General features: G+C 41.9%; 1 protein-coding gene across 26 annotated transcripts in view; it reads right to left on the bottom strand.

Annotated features, from left to right (window-relative positions):
• Positions 1 to 21,249, bottom strand: part of MAMLD1 (mastermind like domain containing 1) — a 256,179-nt gene that overhangs the window by 23,920 nt on the left and 211,010 nt on the right. For 25 of the 26 annotated variants that reach the window (XM_086850499.1, XM_086850506.1, XM_086850502.1 and 22 more), the window contains one exon: positions 6,111 to 7,964. In XM_086850499.1, the coding sequence (XP_086706625.1) occupies positions 6,111 to 7,964 (1,854 nt within the window). Of the gene's footprint in view, positions 1 to 6,110; positions 7,965 to 11,685; positions 11,742 to 21,249 lie in introns of those variants that run through there. The other variant, XM_086850516.1, reaches the window with a different exon arrangement.

The following is a 21,249-nucleotide window of genomic DNA, read 5'->3' as shown; positions in this document are numbered from 1 at the left end:
TGCTATAAAAAGTTCAACTTTAAAACATGCAATACAGTGATTAGCCTTCAAAGTCCTAAAAAGAGCTGCTGATTTCAGATCGTGGATTTCTATAAATTATTAGTGCTGGCTGCTTGAGCGCTCGAGATAGAAATGAAACACAGCCAACAAGCCAGACTGACGGGCTTCCTGAATGTACTGTTTGTTAAAACAGCTCATAACACTGCTTGGCTTTCAAACCTTAATGTTAACAGCTTTGATGGGACTACTTCTAATTCGTATTTAAGACCCATTACAACTTCCTCTAAGTAATCTTCATGAAATATCATTTGTTCTGGGGGGGTATTTGCCATCCAGTATCTCTGTCATGGCCGTTAATTCACACCACTTTTCTTGCTGCTGTATTAATCAGCAAACTGTGAATCATCCCAGTGTTTCCAGACTGACAGATGTATGAGAGAATCACCAAAGCCAGTTCAGTTTCTCTCCCCATTCAGTCCCACAGACAGTATCAGTTCCTGTTTACAGCCACGGCCTTGTTTTCCCCCACCCCCACACTGAAATTTCTCCAAAATGCCCAAAGGGGAAAAAAACCTAAAAACAAAAAAACAAGGAAACCCACCAAGTTCATTTTACCAGTAAAGTTATTTCTAGATATTGCATCTGATTCAAAACATGTTTGTACTTTGAGCTGGTGTGCAGCTCTCACTGCAGAACAGGGAGGCAAAGGGGCTGCTGCTGTCACCCCACCTTGCTGGAGCGCCGGCTGGAGCCAGGCACCATTAACAGCATTCAGGGACTCTCCTACCCACTTGTTTGCCTTTATTCTGTTTGTTAAATTGGACTTTGGTCCTGCACATATTTTTTCCCTTGTGAAGTGCAGATATAATTTTAGACTCTGACAAGACAATACTAGGTAAGAAAGCACTCCAAAAATCAAGCATAGATACCATGCTCTAACAGTATCTGTGGAAAGTATTTAAATTATTTATTAATTTTAAATTATTTATTTAAGTATTGCATTATAGTATTAATTTCTTATATATAACATATTGTGTCATTATATATTATTTATTAATTTATTATTGATTAATTATTTTATAATTTAGGCAGCGATAAGTAGAGTACGGTTTTAGAGAAGTGAGCACATTTTCCAAAAGGGAGGGGAGGGGAGGGGAGGGGAGGGGAGGGGAGGGGAGGGGAGGGGAGGGGAGGGGAGGGGAGGGGAGGGGAGGGGAGGGGAGGGGAGGGGAGGGGAGGGGAGGGGAGGGGAGACCAGCAGAACTTCATTCAAAAGTTTTAAATAAATTCTTTTAAAAGTAAGTTTGATACCTGAAGAAAAAGTGTAGGGGATTGAAACTGCAGATGAAATCTGGCCAGTACTTTTGGTTTTATTAATAATGCATGATACTCTTATTGTTTTATGTATTAGGAAGATGCCTTGTGACATCTTGGAAATCCCAAATAAAACATTATTTTCCCCTTTACTTGCGGGAGGACTGTATGCACTCAGATGATGCAGGTTGTGTTTTCTGCTTTTCCAAACTTATCAACCTGCATCAGAGTTTATAAAGTGCTGCTGAGTCAGAACAGTCTCACTTAAGAGTCACAGTGCACTGACTTTTCATAGGCAGAAATAACTTCCCATAATATATAGCACCCAGAAATCAGGCCATGGTATTATCATTTCTTTGTATTGATAAAAGCTGTATTTCGTATTCCATTATAATTATTTAACCTTTGATATCTAACCTCTGGGTCAATTTGCTCTTTATAACAGCGCATTTCTTCTCCAGTTTTGTTTCTATATTTAGAAAACTTATGCTCTGAAAGAAGATTTTTAAACTGTTTTTTAAAAAGTATGTTTAATCTAGCTCGTAAGTTGTGGTGTTTCTCTGCAACCTACAGTTTATCCTTCCAACTCAGATAACATATTGCTGCTTTTACCACACTCAAAGAAATACTTCACTTTTCAAAGTGTATTTTAGTCTTCAGAGTGTTCTTTATCACATAGGCAGTCCATATGTAATAAAAATACAGCCACTTTTACTGCAAATAATACTAGTTTACTCCCTGTCTTTTGTAATTTTTCCCTCTATCAGTATTTTTGGCAATGGAGATTAAACAAATATACCCTTTGCTGACAATCCAGTGTACAACTCTGGATGTCAGGAGGAATGCAGAGTTCTAAAAATAGCACATTTGGTTCCTATGGTGCAAGTGGAGCTCAGAGACACAGAGTGTCACGTCCCTCCCAGACAATGGCTGTTCATCACCTACATCCCCCCAGCAAAACAACCTTTTCAGCTGTGTTTTGGTTCTCAGCATTTCACACACAGAGCAGTCAGTGGGCAATCTTCTCCTCCTCCCTGAGACTCACAAGTTTTAACCCATATCATCTTGGGCTTGGAAAAGAAATAGCTACCCAAAGGGTTTATTTATTGTATTAAACTGTGAATATCACTGGTTTTCCCACCTTCAGGGAGGAGAGGATCCCTCCTTCCCCTGTACAGAGCCCTCTGTCTGTTCATACACTGGAGGGACTGACAGAAGAGCTCTTCTGGAAGTGGGGTGTTGTACCAGCATTGCTGAAGGCAGATTTGGGCCCAGCATATCTGACATTCCAGAATAGGAAATCTGCAAGTACAAACTCTATTTAGACATGAAAATAAGGGAGATGCCCAACTATTCAACCTGCCTGGGCAAATCCAGCTTTTTGTGCACCCAGAAACAGCCAATAAAGTCAAGTGGTGAAGCTTTACCCTTGAAAACAGTGTGTGACAGTTCTGTGATTAACCCTGGCATTTACTACTATCTTTATATTAGGGATTTATGAGTCCATTATAACTTTGAGTATAATTTCACTCACAGGCATCGGCCCTACGGGAATAAAATGAAAACCTGTCCATAGCCAGAGAGCAGTGTTAGCCCCACCAGGCTTTGTGCTATCACAAATGCAAACTGTCAGTGTCTCAATCAATACCCATGCATGCTCAACAATAAAGACATAGTGCTTCAGATGGGGGGAGATTAACCCTATCAGATTCAGCAGCTGTCCAGGAAAGACAGGATCTGGGACACAAACTGATTATACTTAAAAGATATCTCACTAACTATAAAAATGGTAGAGCTGTGAGGCACCAGCAGTAACCCCACTTTTGGAATGTGGAGTGTTCGCTTTAATACACAGTGAAACAACTCACTCTGGGTCTATGGCTTCTGCTCTCTTCCCCATGTTGCTGTGCCTGCTACAAGGATCAAATTTCATGGTTTATTGTTCTCCCTCCAACTGGCCACCATCCACATTCTTCTTCTGTACAAAGCTGCACCTCTTGCTTCAAAGAAGAGAGAACTATGCCTTCTTTTTATAAATTTTAGTCACATTTGCAAACACACACACAGAGTAAGGGGATAACTTTTAGGCACTAAACAACATTTCAGGGAATGCTGTTATTTTTCTCGGTGTAAATTTATTTGAATGAGGCTAAAAAGGGGAAATTTCCACCAGAAATTTACTAATTTTTGAGATGCAGAAGTTGTCTCCCCTGTCTTCTGAATCTTTAATATTGTGCCTTTTAATGAAACAACTGCTCCATGCTTGCAGAATCCTATTCTTCACCTACCTCAGGAGGGAATTGGCACTGAAATTCTGCAAAACTTAAATTCAGCTCAGGATACACGGCTGGAAATCAAAACCACAGACACTGGGGCTACTTCACTCTAATGGAGTAAAATTGGTACAGAGCAGGTGGGGTCCAAAATTCAGTACCAATCTCTCAATGTAAATAAGAAATCTATTGCAGACAAAAAACAGATCTCCATGCTAGATTCCAAGAAACTTAGTATCTCAGATTCAAGGATTCCTACAAAGAAGAATTTTTCTATGCAATCTAACTTTTAATTCAGCACTCAGGATACATTTTCTTCTTGGAGATTTGCAGTAAATTTGTCAAAACCTAACAAAATGCTCCACTCTTGAACATCCACCATCTTTCTTCAGCAGCTCAACAGACTGTAAAACTGAAGTACTGTCATCTGGTGTGTAATTATTGTAATAAGTGTTCCTTGTAAAATGAAGGAGGCACCATAAGCTTACCTAACAAGTCTGAAAATGTAAAATGCTCATCACCCGTAATCATTGTCTTAACTGTCCTTGATCTTTACTGATAGCAGCAATATTATTAATAACTCTCTCTGACAGTGAGAATCAGCTGAAAATGCAGCACAGGCAGAGCACCAGGAAAGTTGCTCAAAGAAGGAATATTTTGGCCAATTAGACAGACTCACTTCAGGATTATTTTATTTTATTTTTTTTGTGTCTAATCAGTGATGCAAGGGGTTCAGAGGTATAAGATTAAAATGCAAGGCAGGGAAAACTGGGGCATAGAAACTTCAGGAATCCAACAAGGATGCTCCAACTTCACAGACTCAGTGGTGAAGCCAAAATAAAAACCTCAAAGTTTGTGGACATATGATCAAAAGCAATCATATCACTGTGGTTAACAATTTATTAGTCCTCATCTAAGATGCAGGAAAACACTATGAATGTATTCTTCACCCACACCTGCCTCCAGCATAAAACTGGTGGGCAGTAATTAATGGAACTGCTGCACTTTGCTCCCTTTCAATTGTATGTTTATCCACAGGCCAGCAAGACTCTCTACTCTGTTTAATCTGGGTCCCACAAACACAAGCAAGGTCCTCATGTGGTTGAAGCAACAAACTGCTCTATCTTCGTTGAATAAGGCGTCCTTCACTAGAAACCCCTTAAAGAGCACTAGATGTGCCCCATTGTAACATGTTCTACATCTGCATAAGCAAATTCAGTGAGTCACCAGTTCCCTGCCACGTATTTTAGGCTGCTGCATGAAATAAGGGAGAATGAAGTGTTGGAACTTGGAAAAGAATGAGTTGATCCTGAAGAGGCACAGTGGCAATGCACTTCACTGATTTACCACTCAGAAGCTGGTATTTAGTAACTATCCCCTATTTCTCACTATCATAGGACATTATGATATTTAGTTAAACCAGCATTACACCAAGACTGATGAAACCCCCCTCCTTAAGAACCAGTCACTTGTCAGGGAAGAAGAGAAAGAAGACCTGGCTCTGGAGTGCATTTGACACTTCAGCTCTCAAGCAGACCCCAGTAGAATTTAGATCAGTCTCTGCTTTGCTGGGAGAAAAGTGTCTCTCTCAGTCCTCCCCAAGCTGCTGATGGAGTGACTGTGTGCACAACTAAGCAGCTTGGAGTAGTCTGCTTACAAAGTGTTGGTGCAGCCTAACAAAGCCCTTGGTTTGGTGGTGAGATTCAGTGTTTCCCACTATTCTTCTAAACAAAAAGACGTTTATTCTTCACAGCCAGGCTGCTCTCAAGCCCAGTCCCTGAGCCCTTCCCTGCTCCCAGGACCCTGTTCACAGTACATCTCTCTGATCTGGGGTAGTAGCAGATTCACTCCTCTCAATGAGTCTCAGTCTTGCTGGACAGAAACCAGGGCTGTGCCTCACTTTTTCTAGCCGCATTTTTGCATTTACCAGCTCAATTGGTATCCCCATGGGTGGGGAATGGCCCTCATCCAAAGCAGGGAATGGCTTCTGGCAAATGCTAGAAACAGGTATTTCAAGTCTGCCTCTTTGCTATTCAGGAGCTGTACTGTTTGACCTGCTGTCCATGAAGGACACACTAGCTTCACTTCTCACCTCACCTGATCTTTTCTAGCCTCAGAAACATAACACAGAGATGAATTTGTTGAAGGGCACTAAGCTAAAAAGAAGATATTCCCTCTGAAAAGATAACATGAAACATGCAACTAAACTATCTCTGGACATTATTATATCAGCTAAAAGAGACTATCACCTATACATGTAAAAAAATTATTTTAAAACAGCACAAAGTTCTCCACCAGGCTAAAACGGGCAATGCATGGTGAATTACAGCACATTTTTAGTTGAAAAAATAAATTTATTCTGATAACACCAGAGGTTGTTATTGCTTTGTCCATGTACGCACTGTGCACACCTCAGAAATTCAGTGACGTTGCATTTGAAACACAAACAGAAAAGCAAAAATAAGAAAATAAATTACTCAGTATTTTCACATAAGCCATGTAAGACAGAAGACAGGTTCTCACCTGTCTGCTTTGAGATAGCAGTGTGGCAGCTTGCATCTGTCTCTGCATCCGATGTGGCTGCATCAGCTGTCGGAACTGCTGCTGGAGAAACTGGCTGTTGTTGGTCTGCTGGGACTGCTGCGTGGCTGAAGATTGCTGCTGTGTGGCTGAAGATTGCTGCTGTGTGGCTGAAGATTGCTGCTGTGTGGCTGAAGACTGCTGCTGCTGCTGCTGCTGCTGCTGCTGCTGCTGCTGCTGCTGCTGTTGCTGCTGCTGCTGCTGCTGCTGCTGCTGCTGCTGCTGCTGCTGCTGCTGCTGCTGCTGGAGATAGTGAATGAGGGACTGCTGTCCTTGTCCTCCTGTCAGAGGGGACATTTTTTCAGTAGCTGACTCCGAAGCAAAGTGAGACAGTGGTTTGGTGTTGTTGAAAGAAAACTGGTCTTGGCTAACAGAGCTCTCATTCACCAGACCTGGCTGTAAGCTACTGGATGGCTGTTGCATAATTATGTTCATATTTTTGGTCTGGTTTGTAGTCATTGATTTAAAAAGTGAGTTCTGCATACTTGTGGGGTTGCTGCTGGAAGTGATGTTAGAGATTAATGTACTTTGAGGACTGAAGGGCTGTTGATGCAGAGCAGGGCTTGACAGCTTTTCTGGCCTGTATGGTGGAGAAGGTCCAGTATTTGTGGAGGCTATGCTGGCAACCAAGTTGTTCTGTGGGCTTTTAATGCTGCTGGCTGGCAAGCTGGCTGATGTCAGAGCAGGTAGCATGGAGCTCTGAGGACTGAAGGGCTGCTGGCTCAGAGCTGGACTGGAGAGCTTCTCAGAGCTGTAAGGGGGAGAAGGGCCATTGGATGGGGTGCTGCTGGAAGTCATGCTTGAAAGCAGAGTGTTTTGAGGACTCTGAATGCTGTTTCCTGGTAAATTATTAGCAGGCATGCCAGACACCATAACATTCTGAGGACTGAAAGGTTGATGATGTGGGGATGATCCTGCCCTGTAAGGCGGGGAGAGACCAGGAGGAGACATAGTTGTCCAGCTGGGACCCTGAACTTGTTGCTTGGTACCAGACACCTGTTTGCTGGCTGCCAGCTGTTTTAGCTGCTGAGCATGCCAGTTGGAGCCAGGCATGTTGGGCAAGGGTACTGGGAGCATCAGTGGAGGCTGACTTTTGTTCTGAGCTGCTGTAGAGATGGGTGATGCAGCAGGTTTGTTTGAGGGAGGAACTTGGAAGTTAGCTCCAGCAGATGATGGTCTCATCTGAGGGGATCCTCCACTGGTTGGATTGCAGCCTGGAGAAAAATCTTTGTTAGCAACATGGTTCTCCAGGTGGGAAGTCTGTGGGGAGGACTTTGGAGTGGTATTTATGTTTGGTTGGGAATGACTCAGACCAAGAGGATCTTCAGCTTTGCTGCACAAAATCTTCTCCAGATCCAGGTCATTGGGAGAAGGATCAGGCATTTTGGTCAGCTCTTCCAATAGATCTTGCAGCTCTTGGTCCACAGACTGTAAGCTGTTTCCTTTCTCATCATAATGGACAATGTTGTTGGTTTGCCCTCCTATTGACCCCTTCTGATTTATTTCGGTGTTGGATGGCACTGTGAATGGGGAGCCAATGCCACCACCATTCATGTGATTGTTTTCAAGGAGCACTGGGTGCCCTGTGACTCCCAGGGAAGAAGTGCTATGACCAGTGGAGAATGAAGAACTTTGCATTTCTGGACATGCCATGCTGGGACTGGAACCTTGGCCCATGGTGAGATTTACATCATCAAGACAAAGTCTTTTACTGTCATTTGGGAAAGTGACATCAGGCATGCCATTGGAAGCAGGAGAGCTATCATCTTCCAGTTTTCTTTTAATGGATCCCTGTAACTGTGAAAATATAAAAGGAAGTAGAAAGGATCCATTATTGACCATACTATTATGACATGCACTGAAGCTCCATCCTACCATACTGGGTTGGAGATAAAGAAAACTAAATCATACAATTAAAAACCTAACCATGAGAGACAAATTCAATCAGGATTTAAATGTGTTCAACTTCACCGAAATCAAAAGAGTTATAGTCAGACAAAGGCTAAATCTCATGAGCTGGCTTTAAAACAGATGTTAAAGCTACAAAATACTGTCTGTCACATGAAGTGTAATAGAAGTTTTTAAAGTAGTTTCTGGTTGTATTTCAATTAAGGCATTATACTCCCTGTATAACAAGCATGTCAACATTTTTATGGTAGCATTTTTTAGGTCTAAATAGCAAATCTGAATGAAACCCCGGACTGAATTTAGTTGCCTTCTGCCAGTGACTCAGATTAAATTCAGACCAGAGACAATTACATTCTTTATAGGCCAAACATCTGAAATAACTAGCATACTTTCTAAACAAACAAAAACAAAACACATTCTCAGCTATCTGTCAAAACAGACTTTCAAACTTCCTAATCACAGATGTTTTAAATTCCAGTAAGAGTAAGTAACAGCTAAACTTTTCAATTTTTGTTTATTCTTCTATGTCTAAGGCATTGTGATCTTCATTCTTTTGAAGAATTGCCACTCATTTATAAAAATGGACATGTTTACAAAATACAATTATATAATTATCTTGATCTACAAGAAATGATGGAGCTGTAAATTCACAAATCTTAGGGAAAAGAAACCTGCCTTCTACATATAAAGGAAGTGAAACTGAAAACAATGCTTCTCATGCTATTTCAGCATATGGCAATCTCTTCCACATAAAATCATCTGTGGCTTTCAATTTTAACAAGCATGACCTGTATGTCTCAGGATTAATCAGACCTTAACATTGCTGCTTCAAGTTAAGGGAAATAAGCATTATGACCTTGTTTATCAATAGAGGGAAGCAGTATATAGAAAAGTATCTGATCAGCAATGGGAAAACCAAAGAACACTGGCTCCTCTAAGCCAGCTCCCAGTAAAGCCTCTCTGAGCTCTGGGCTACAAATCCAAGTGCTTCTTGCATAAAGAACTACTTTTATGTAGTGCCATTAAAAAAATCCCATCTAATACAAGGTCACATAACCAGAAAAGTCCCCCCACCAATCTCAGCATAACCAGACCCACACTAAGGCTATGCTGCATATGACCAACTTCTAAATTTTACACTAATTTTTAAACACATCAGTTATGCCTCAGTCACTGCACACACAGCTGCAGCACATCAGTGCTCTCAGACAACAGTGTCACAGCACTGTCACCACAGGATGTGTGAAGGCTGCAGGACACAGGGTGGGTTCTATGTGCAGCTCCTTGTACACTGTGCAAACAGATGATATCCACCCCTAAATTCAGCCCATCTTCACTCAATCACCCACAAACGTGTATGGCTCTGGCCTGGGAACATGGCAGGGCTGCCTGGTGGCTCACTCAGATGGTCTCACACCAGTGCCCTCTCATTGCTTATTTCTAAATTGTGGGCAGAGGGACAATGGATTGTGCCTACCGTTGCTGAGGGTGTCGATGCAATTTGGGATTAGTATCAGACATCACCACGCTGGTATCCAGTTTACAGAGACTTTTGGAGGAGAGTGACAGGATACAAGCTAGTTGTCTGTGATCATCATGGCAAGTCTGCAGACTACAATGAGCTGCTGAGCAGCTTTTTAGGAGGTGCTCATCTACCCTCCATCACCAGACATAGCAGCTTTGGCATTGTGGCAGAGACCTTTTCATATGAGTATTTTCCTTTTACTCCCCAAGAGTTGTCCCTTACAGATTTATTAGTGCTTGTCTCTGATGATCTCCAGTCATATTGCTTTAACATGGGCTGTGCTCAAAAACCACAGTGTGTGGAGAACTGAGGAGAGCTGCTTCCAGTGCACATTATCTGGTTACCTGAGAGTCTCTTTGGACAGCAGTGTCTGTGCTGGGCCAGGATTGCTGCTCTGTGAGAGACTGTCCCAGTGTCACAGCCAGACACTGCTGCACCACCAGGCATTTGCTAATGATAATTGAAAAATTTGCTTAGCTTTAGGAGATGGAACAAGGTCTAAATCTTCTCCCAAGTGTTAGTCTAATGATGGATGAAATTGTTTTCCTTCATTTTCTCTGCAAAAATTAAGCCAGAGTTGCATGTTTCAACAGATGTTGCCCTGTGTAGGCTGAAACATGTTGGTAGAGCATAACTATATATATTCAAAACTCAGACATGTATAGAGAGTATTTACAAGGGCTTCAGACATCCAAAATAAACAGAGTGTGCTCCCTAGTTGCACCCTGAGAACCTCCAGGCAGGAAGTGGTGGGGGATCTCCCACCCTTGGCCAGCTGACATGCTGGCGTGCATGACCTTGCCAGCTCTTCCTTTGCCATGGGACATTCCTATGCCCTGAGTTACTCGGGAAAAATGTGGGCTTGCTAAACACTCTGAAAAATAGTTTTTTAACTGTTGCACTGGGGAATAAATGTGATGGCAAAACAAAACTTAATTTCCTTAGACTGTTACTAAATATAAGCAGATAAAATAAGGCCATAGCTTTCCGATGGCACAGGTATTCCAAAACTGGAACAGGACTTTTAAATAGTATGCTTAGCCCTCCAGAGAAGATTTGCTGCAGGAGAGGCAGTGAAATTAGCTGGGTATCATGTTCTCTTGAAAAGCAAGATTCCTGTTTCCTGGGTGAGTATTTGCACAACTACCACAAAATCCAGAAGACTGATTTCTCCTAGTGTAGGCAGGTATAACTCCACAGAATTTAGTAACATTGCTTTTGTTTAAATTTGTTTAGATTTGACTACAGCCCCAAACTTGAGAGAGAAAGATACGCTCCTTAAAACAACTAAACAAATAATAGAATAACTCTGGTTAAAAGGGGCATTTGGGTGCCATCATCCTTCTGCTTCAAGCACATCACCAATGTAAAAGATAGACGATAGTGACCAGGCACTTAAGTATGATGTTTACATTATAAACAGAAATCCCTCCTTGCTCTGGCTGAGGTTGTTTTCAGTGTTCCCCACTGACACCTCAGTGGTTGTTATACCCACACAGCATGCTCTGGGCTGGTGCTGGCTGTGAGGAGCCTCAACTCAGTCACTTCTCTCCATGCACATGCTCCTGTGGCAGCCCCTGATCAGTGCAGGGGACAGTAACACAATTTCATTTTACTGGGACCCTGCCTGGCTCAGACACGCCAACCACAGTGGTAGCAGGAGAGCATCAATAAGGCACTACAACTTTTAGGACCAGGAGGTCCTCACCTCAAGTAGTTCAAGAAGCTGTTTGTTGCAGAACAGTCATCTAGTACTCCCAGACACTGCAAGACTATCTCTTTGAAGCCTACCTATGTTTTTCTGGACTCTTCCTTACCAAAAATATTTTTACTGCCCACTTCCTTCATCTGGTTCCAGATTCTCCATGAAGGACGCAATTTATTCCAGCTTTTTCTCCTCTTTTTTTTACACAATTTGACAAAATCAACAGAAAAGAGAAGAACAGCAAAGCATGTTCTTCCCCTTTCTCTGCTGATTAGTATATTGGGCAGCTTTGCTTCAAACTGAATACCTGAGAAGTGAATGGAAATATTTTAGAAATGCATCACACATACATACACACACACACACACACACACACGCACCCTTAGTCTGCTAAGCTGTCTGGAGGCTGTCTATGGCTTAGTATATGGCAAAACTTAATTCAGATGTGCAAGCAAGGACAAAGCACACAAGCAACAAAGGGGCTCTTGTGACATTGTCAAAATGCATTAGAATGCACTGGCATGCACAGGCTAACTTCTGTTTGGGAATACCTGGGAAACAAAGGCAGCTCTCTGATTCAGGGAATATCTGACTATGAGTTCTCCATTATCTCAGGTTTCCTTTCAGAAATGATCCCAGAGCTACTGTCTTCTATAAACCAGCAGGCTGTCTTTCTGAGAAGGACCCAAGTCACTCAGGAGCAGTGCTGCTGGCTCGATATGGCAGCACAATCAGAATAAAAAATAACTATTTGCGCTGCTGTGTCCACAGAAGCTGGTCACTGGTGGTTATAAACAGCTAATTTGTCACATGCTCCCTACCTGCACCAAACCGATTCCCTCCATGTGGGCACACATCTGCCTTTCCCTCCATGAGTGCTCCACAGGCTTCTCTTGTGAAAGGAGAGAAGGGCAGCCTCGGCAGCACAAGCCAGCCCTTGGCTGTGCTTTCCTCAAGCTGGGCTTGCTGGGGCTGCCATGAGGGTGACGTTGGGCATCAGGCACCTTCCAAACTTAGGAGGTGGTGCTGGCCTTGAGGAACTTACTATTATTCAATTAAGGAAGAAAGGAAGGCAGGAAGTGGCAAAAACTGAAGCAGAGTAATGAAATTGTTAATACATACATAATGTGATGGTTCCATTGGATTTTAATAACAACCAACCACACATGGGCACCTCTGGACTGTGGCTTCCTGCTTTGCCAGCACTCAGCCTTTCTTTTCTTGTAACACACCAGCTGTCCTCAGTCACTACTCCAGCTCACCCAGTGAGCCAGGCTGCCCCAAGGCCCTCCTGCCAGCTCCTTGCCAGAATGTTAATTCTCCACCTGAAACTCATGCCTTCCCTTCCCATGTGCAAGTGGTAACCTTGCACATGGGAAGGGAAAGAAGAAAGAGCAACTGCATCCTATACTGGAGAGCCTTGTTTCTCCAGCCTCACAATTGATCCGTCCACCAGAAACAAGCCACCTCTAACCAGAGATTCCTATTTAGGCCAACATACTGCAGAAGTGAGAGAGGGAAAACATTAGGCAAGGCATTTCAGTGCCTCTTCCTGTGCCTGCAGCCTGTCAGAGTCAAGTCTTGATTTACAGCAACTGCAGGGTGCTGATTATTGATCTGCACTACCCCACCCCACTCACCTCCATGGACAGATCCAGCCTACAGCAGTGATTCCCACACCTACACAGCCTCTTCAAGTAAGCACTGAGACCAATGATATACTGCCATCCACATCCTCCCTTGGTAGCTGTCCCTGTGTCCAGAAGCATGGCCAAAGACTCCCTGATTTAATAAACTAAAGTTTATGGATCCATGACTGGGATATCAAGAATGGGAGTCAGATAACCTCCTTTCACTAAGAGTCTCAAGATCCTTGTAACCTTGAGAAGTCCCAGGTGCTGACCTTTCGGTTGAATCATTGTGGAAAAGAAATTACTGTAAAAGGAGATCGGGCAGGTGGGGAAGACATCAGCCTCACCACAGATCCTGGGATTTGCTAATGTGGTGGCAGCTTTGCACAAAGCCCTTCAGAGGAAGACACCTGGGTAATCCAGGTCACTAAAAGGCTGCTAAGATCTGGCATATCTGAATTATTTGGACAGATAGAGCATGTTTAATTTTTGGTGGAAGGACTGAGCAAGGCAGAAACTTGAGAAAAACAGAAGCATTTTTTTCCCTCCAGTATTTTCTCAAGGCATGTTGCAAACTGTTCCCTCTGCAAAGTATAAAATCTGAGTCTAAGGTTTGCTTAACTGAACTGACCAGAGAATGTGTCAGTCTCAGTCTCCTTCAAACACTAGACACTGCCAAAACTGGAAGTATGTATTTTATTTTCCAAGGCAAACTGTTTGCAGCATTCAGCAATCAAGACTTCAACCTCTGTGGCTTCAACAAGCTTCAGCGAGCCCATCAGCCCAAAACGTTTCTATCTGTTCTCACAACAACAATCATGCAATGAGAAATGGAACTGGCAATTTTCCATTTAAAACAAGAAAACATCACTATTTTTTTCTCCCATTCCTTAAATTCACAGAATGTTTTGTGCTTTCTATTGCCCATTTATCCACACTCTGGATAGATTTTAGTGTCCTGGTAATGTTTAGGGGCAGCTGGTAAAAAAGAAGTGAAAATGTGCCCGCATGTTTAAAGGCTGGAAAGTGGATGTGATATATAATGTTACCTTTTAAATAGAAGCAGTTACTTGCAGACCCTCTGTGTTGGGTAGTAGGCTAGCTTGTACATGAACAGCAAACCCCAAATGCTCCTGGGGAACAATTCCCCTCCAGTACAGCGAGACCTGGCACTGCAGTAAGTGCGTTTAGCACATCTGTAGGTTTCTGTTTGTGCATGCTGGTTGCAGTTTGGTAACAGACACTCACATTATATACCTGAATGCAAGAAAAAATGCCTCCTGCTGACCAGTGAGCAGCCAAAGCAGTACCTGACTAGGAGAAACATAAACTATATTTTATCAAAGTCATATCCCAGGCTATAAGGAGAACTCAAGGAGGCTCAAGCAATTAAAACTACCACAGACTTTCTCTTAAGATTAAACATAAGCTAAAATCACATTTTTTGTACTACTTTGGGCTGCCTGGCCCTTCTGATTTCAAGCAATTTGAGCATGGAGGGACATTAAGTTGTCATTTTAGTGTCAGGAAAAAGAAAAAAATGCAGCTCCAAGCTAACAGAGGCATGCACCAGTGTGCTTGAAATTGCAGAAGAATTGCAATTCCCCAATTCTGCAGGTAAGTAGTACCAGAGGAAAGTCCACTTTGGGGTCTGTTGGTTACTTCTCGGCTGCAAAGGTGTCAGATCCATTTGTAATGATGTGTGGTGGTAGAGAAAGGATTGTGAATAGGCAAAATTCACATGGTGGATTTCCTTCTATTCAACATGCTTATAGAAATAGGCAACTGGAAGGGAGGATGTAGGAAGAGGAACCGGGGATGTAAGCAGCCACTTTATCCAAAAAAGGGCATTGGTTATTAGCTAGCTTGTATGCATTACGTGGATTGTTTTTACCTGACACTACACTTTCTCCCAACTCCCATCTTCAAAACAAATATAGTAACAAGAGGTACTGAAAGTTGCCACTTAGGTGTGCACACGTGAATCACCTCCTAAACACTGCTGCTACATTTTGAGAGTTTGATCTCACATCAGTACACAAGCATTAGCTGACTTGATCTGAGTGTGTGCTGATCATTTGCCCTATTGCACCACTCATTGAGATCTTCCCCAGTTATCCCCTTAGTAAATCAGGGACCTCAAGCTGTGTTAAAAGAGGCAGAAAAGAAAAGTGTGCTTTCCCTTTATGAATCTCACACTCCTGTAGCGAGTACAAAGCTGCAGGAACCAGGGGCTGTGCTCACACACTCACCCCCCTTAGTGTGCACTGTCAAAGACCACAACAGGAGGTTTGGCGTCCTTGCACGATGGCTACAGAGCTGTGATTAATCCCTGCTCCTCTTGACACTGTTGCAGGACACTGCTGTTTGACTTGAGTACATGTGAACTTACTGCAGACCTGGCACTCTTGCATGGCCTTCTTCCCAAAGTCCTCATGCCGCAAGGGAAGCAATCCTGGCTGCAAACATGGAGCTGCACCCTTTAACTGGTAAGCACAGAAGTCCTAAACATCAAACACCATGACTAGACAAAACCAGAATAATGTGATCTTGCAATAAGCTTAAGCCACAGAAACTAACAGGAAATTCAACCTGGACTACCATGAGCCAAAGGTATTAGCTTTCTTTTTTTCTAAATTTTAACAAAAAAATTAAGGGGAAGAAAATACTACAAATATAATTTTCCCATTAACCAATTTGTGTGAATGCAATTGTAATGATAGAAATATGTGCGATCTATGTCTTGCTTTCAAATGGAACAACTTACAGCCTACAGAGCAGCAAGTTTGTGAACAAGATTTTTCCAATTACCCCTGTGCAAAATCACAGGAAACATCACTAATGTCTAAAAAAAGGTATCAATGCAGGATGAGTTCCAAGGAGAAAAAAGATGTCGCAAAAAATATACCTATTTTGCCATCCTACACAAGCAAGATGCATGCAAGCAACCAAGTAGTATTCACTACAAAGAAATGAAAAAAAAACCAAATCAGCAGTTTTGATACTTTTCAGGTCAGACAGAATTACCAGACTCACTTGCTAGGCACCAGCAGAGACCTGCCCTATCAAAACAAATGTTCAGAGCCTTCCCATCTTGTCTTTCCTTAGCAATGCATCTGCTTTCAGTATTAATGGCACTGCTAAAATGGAATTTTTTCCAGGAGAAAAACTGCTGTTGACAAATGGATCTGGAAGAACAGGACTATTGCCTGCTCCTGTGTTGTGCTGCTAGCAGGAGATCTCTGTACAGATGCCTTGTAATTAGTCATCTGAATACTTACAGAAATCATGCCACACGTATTGTTTGGCTGTAGCTTCTATGTTCCATTTAATGACAATGTTATTAACTAGACAGCTGAAGACAGAACAAGTTCTTTGCCTCTTGGTTTTAAGCTGTAGTAAAAGAACATTTCCTTCATATATGGATTCATATCAAGATCAATCTTAGACTCAATGCCTTTCCATCAGTATTACCTCATCTTACCTCAGTTTTAATACCAGCAATATTGTTTTATATCTTTTTTTATAATCCATTAATTTCAAAGTCCTATGGAACACTTTGCAGCAATTTTGTAGACTACATTAATTTTTCACAGCAACGTCTAGGCTGGAGAATTGCAGATCCTCTCCACTAAGCAAAAGGTGATTTTTTGCTACTTGGGTCTCCCAGGGTTTGTAAGGTACTTTTCTCTCTTGTTTTTCAGCCCCTAACACTGGCACAGTTAGGCAATGACCAAAAGTAACAGGATGCATGTGTTCCTAGGTTTTCCATTTATTAGATAATCAGATAAAACCCAGTCTGACACTTCTTTTCTGCTATATATTGTAGTATATTTTTAATATCTCAGAACACTTAGTCCTGTGGTTTTACCAAACTACATGCAGTATTCTGTCAAAAGGTGTGGTTGGGGAATTAATAGCCTGGAGGCAGAGCTTCCAATTAGGTCAAACCTAGGGATAAAAAGCTTTCAAATCCACAGAACAGTAAGAAACAATGGGATTTCAGTCTGAAAAAAGGGCATTTTTATTCCAGCAGCTGAAGTACTCACTCCTCCAAAGAATAACAGCTACAGCCTCCTGTGTGTGGCTGCCCCAAACACTGACACCATCACCCTCACATCTGCCCGCCCAGTGCCCTTCTGCTGACTGCCTGCACTGGAAAATGATCTATTACTGAATCTAGAGCTCTCCTCTAGGCTTGGGCAGGACAAAACATTTAAAAGAGCAGTTTGAGGTTTTTCCTAAGTTGTATCAGAAACTGGAGCACAGTCTTAAGAAGAATGGAACAAGTGGGTAAAGAAAGAAACATCCTGAACTGCTCCTTTGATGTTCTCTATCTTTCAGAAAATGCAACAATAAACAAGATATTGATTAACACAGATTCAAAAAAAAACCAAACAAGCCTCATTTAAGAGAAAAAAGATAATCAATCTAGTGTGTCCCACAGAAAGTGGGTGTAGAGAGAAGTCTGTATAACAGGCAGAAGCAGAAATCTTTTGTAAGGCAGAGGAATGAATATTTAATTTGTTTTTGACTACTTCATGGTATCCCACCACTTTCATTTTTACCAACCCAGCACCTCTGCTATTCTCAGCATGCATCACCTGGAATACAAACACGATTCATTGGAAAAATGCTGTTTTTATACATCTTTTCTCCTGTAGCAGTGGGATGACCAGCTCAGCATGCAGTTCTTGCTCCTGTAATACCTGATCTTTGAACACTGCTCTTGAACTTATCCAGGGACCTTTAAAGGGATTCTGCATGTCAGCAGTACTATAAACCCTAAACCAAGCACAGATTCCAATCCTGAAGTCCTCGTACTGTACAAAGCTGCTGAAATCTTGGCCTCAAATAAATCAGTTGGACTCGATGATCTTAGGTCTTTTTCAACCTAAATGATTCTATGAATCTATAAATATTTTGAGACGCCGACTTCATCAGGGATGATATTTCACTCTTTGCTCCTTCTTTCTAACCAAGGAGTGAATTAAAAATACACAGGAGTTAGAGAAATTCTCTCTGCCAGAATATGCAATGCCTAAGTTACTTGGGTTTTAACCAGAGAACCTCTTGACTTGCTATAGATACCAATTCGCCTCTGTCCTAGAAGCAACGCCAATCACACATTCATCATCACAAACTGACAACATAAATGATGACTTATGTGAACAATGTTAAAGAAAACAGTGTTCTTGCTGCAGAAGTGAATTACACAGCCTTTTAAGCTTTTTACACTTCTCAGTTTTATGTAAACTCTAATTTTTAAGCTTTTGTTCTGCCTTGAAAGGTCACACGGTTGAAAGCTATAAAACATAGCATGTGTTCCCACTGATACATTAAAATACTGTTTACTAAACCATGCATATAAATGTAAAGAAAAAACTGTTTGCAACCTACTGCATTAAAAAGAGAAAATTTATAAGACAACTCCAAGTATCAACATGTGGAATGTAGAGATCTGATCTCAATCACACAACATGGTTTTTTTTGGCTGTTTTTTGAAGCCAAGTCTCTGCATTGCCATGCAATCACACTAACTTCTGATGACACTGCATTTGACTGATTAAACTCTTAATCGTGCCAATACTTAACTTCAGGAATACAACTGGTCTTTTTAGATTTAAGCATATGATTGCACATTTGCAAGATCAGGTCTTAATTTGCATATTCAAATTGCAAAACTGCATCTTCCTTTTGTCTGTGTAAGGCCAACTATAGCGCTCCAAATGCTAAACAACCACCATAGAGCTGGACAGTATTTTTAGAACCTTTGTGGTGCACTCCTATCTTTAGCTGCTGTGTTCACAAACAATCCCACAGGACACTTCATAGCTAACATAGCTCAGGCTCTTCACCACATTCCAACTTTTCTCCCAAAACATGGTGAAAGCAGAGTATAAAGCAAACCAGTTCAGGACCTGCTACAGTTTCCTAAGATACATTGTCTTGAGCATAGCAGAACTATTATCAATCACAAAAACAATAAAACCTCAGCACATTCTACTCTGGATTGGTGATGGAGCTTGCTGTGACTTCCTTGGAGGAAAATACAGCTCTACACTCTGAGTTTGCACTGTGCAGATAAATCAAGTAAGACAGCAAAGGATTTCTGCATGTTGTTTCCTAGCAGGATGTGCCCATGGGTTCACGGCGAATTTCTGGTCAAAGCTTAACCCTGCAAGAGAAGTTAATAATTGAACTTGCCAAATCATCACAATTTCTAAATCCAACTGTGCCTTGTTTTTACAGAGGGGCATATTAAACCACTGAGCCATTTTATTAGACTCATGCTCATGTAACATAAAACATGTGTTAGCTCTTGAGTGCCAAGTACCATCCTGGAGGGTTACCAAACCCTGATACAGACTTTGTAGTCAGACTGCAGTTATCTGTCATAACAGAGGAGGTAGTTTGGAATACACAGGATGAAGCCTGCTGTTCCACTTGGGAATACTTTATGTGATCTTGGTCTATTTGTAAAACCCTAGGGAGATGAAGTGCAGTGGGGGAAAAAGAGCTTGAAACTTAATGCTGGCTGTAGTGGGACTATCTCATGGAACCCTCCTGGATGGCTGCAGCTCTCGCCTTCATTCCCTTTAGGAACTTTTGCTATGGGGGCAGCATCAACATGCAGCTGCAGGAGCTGGGTCAACTCTGAGTGCATAGGAAATGCTCTCAGAGTCATCTGCATAAGGCGTTTCGAAACTACAGGGATACCAAAAAGAGAAAAGACTCACTGGGGGAATGGAATATTAATCAGATGATTGATTCTTGAAGCTTTGAATATGAAATACTTTGCACATTGAGCTAGAGCTGCACATAGAGACAATAGCCTCCAATATCTTGATTTACAGAGGAAGTACTGATGGAATTTCATATATCCTGTTAATGGTGAAAGGAAGGGAATTATATAAAGGAACTATTTTTTCATTAAGTGTCTTAGCTAAGCCTTGCAGATGAGCCTAGACACTTGGCTGCAATTTAATTTCAAGGGGACAAAATAACCTGAAAACTCTCAGAAAACCCTAGACCTTGTGAGTGCTTCACAAATAGACTCCTCATTTCCCCATTTCACTTATCTTCTCTCCCAATACTATGTGTGATCAAACATTCTCTTATTAGAACTCTGGACTTTCCAAGCAAATTGTGTTCATTCATTTCCTCTAGCCTACCAAAGGTATGGCAGTGTATCTGGGAGGTGAGAACTGAGGAAACAGGAGGGTATCAGGGGGAGGAGCCCTTGGCTCTGCAGCAGCACCAGAGCAAGCTGAAATTCACAGGAGGCAGTGGCCAGGCAGCAACATTTACCATGCACTATTGGCTACAATACACCATGTCTACAATATACATATGCTTTTTTGTTGTTGTTGTTGTTTTGGTCAGAGTTTTTTTTTTTGTTTTTTCCCCTTTAAACATAGCACAAGTTCAATTTAGACTATCACAGTTTTTTGTCTGAAGTGTTTGCAGTATGCAACACGAGCATCAGGTTAAGGAGAAAACCAAAAAGCCCTGCAGGTACTTAGATTTTTTTCTGAGCCCCTTCTTAAAAGACTTAAGTTTTCAAATGAGTAGAGGCCTTCCCTCCACCCAGAGAGCAAGGCTGATGTCCTGGGTTATAGTCCTAGTCCTGGTAAGGGCTCCTTAACTGAGAAATGTGGGTTGCAAGACTTGGCCTTTAGTAAGAAACAATAATATTACAGGAAAACTTACTGTATGCTTTTGAACATCAACACTTAATTACCCTTCTATTTTCTAATACAGACACGATGTCTGGAGTTGAACAAACACATTCCTGAAAGGTCAGAACATTTAAACTGTGTGTACCGAGTTTACGATGACAAACCTGTTGCTGCTTTTTAGCTATGACATTTCAGTTTACCCACAAGAATTGCACTACTTCCCCTAAAAGTTTTCAAGCTTGAGAACATAGTCTTCTCCCAGTGTCTAGGGCACTGGGAAGGCAAAAATATTTTTCTACATAAAATTATCACAGCTGCCACTGAATCCTGTGACTTACGGAGATTTCTGCCTTTCCTCCAAAAAGGGCTTGAGCCAGCAGCAGGCACAGGGATACCCTGTCCACTTTGAGGAGAGGGGCAGGTTTGGCTGGATGGCAGCCAATGAAGAGCTGCTGCCCAGGCCAGCACACAACCATTCACCAAACTTTGCAAACCTGAATGAACAACTATGAATTCTCCCAGACCACACAGCTGGAGGGCAAGTAGCTCTTCATTTTTTTCTGAAAGAATGGGAGGAACTTCCTCTTTCAGCTATCATACATGGGTTAATGAAGATGTAACTGCTGCAACC

Source organism: Cyanistes caeruleus, chromosome 14 (genome assembly GCF_971803275.1).
Source record: "Cyanistes caeruleus chromosome 14, bCyaCae1.hap1.1, whole genome shotgun sequence".
NCBI classification, from domain to species: Eukaryota; Metazoa; Chordata; class Aves; order Passeriformes; family Paridae; genus Cyanistes; species Cyanistes caeruleus.
This window is presented reverse-complemented; position numbering and strand designations above follow the sequence as displayed.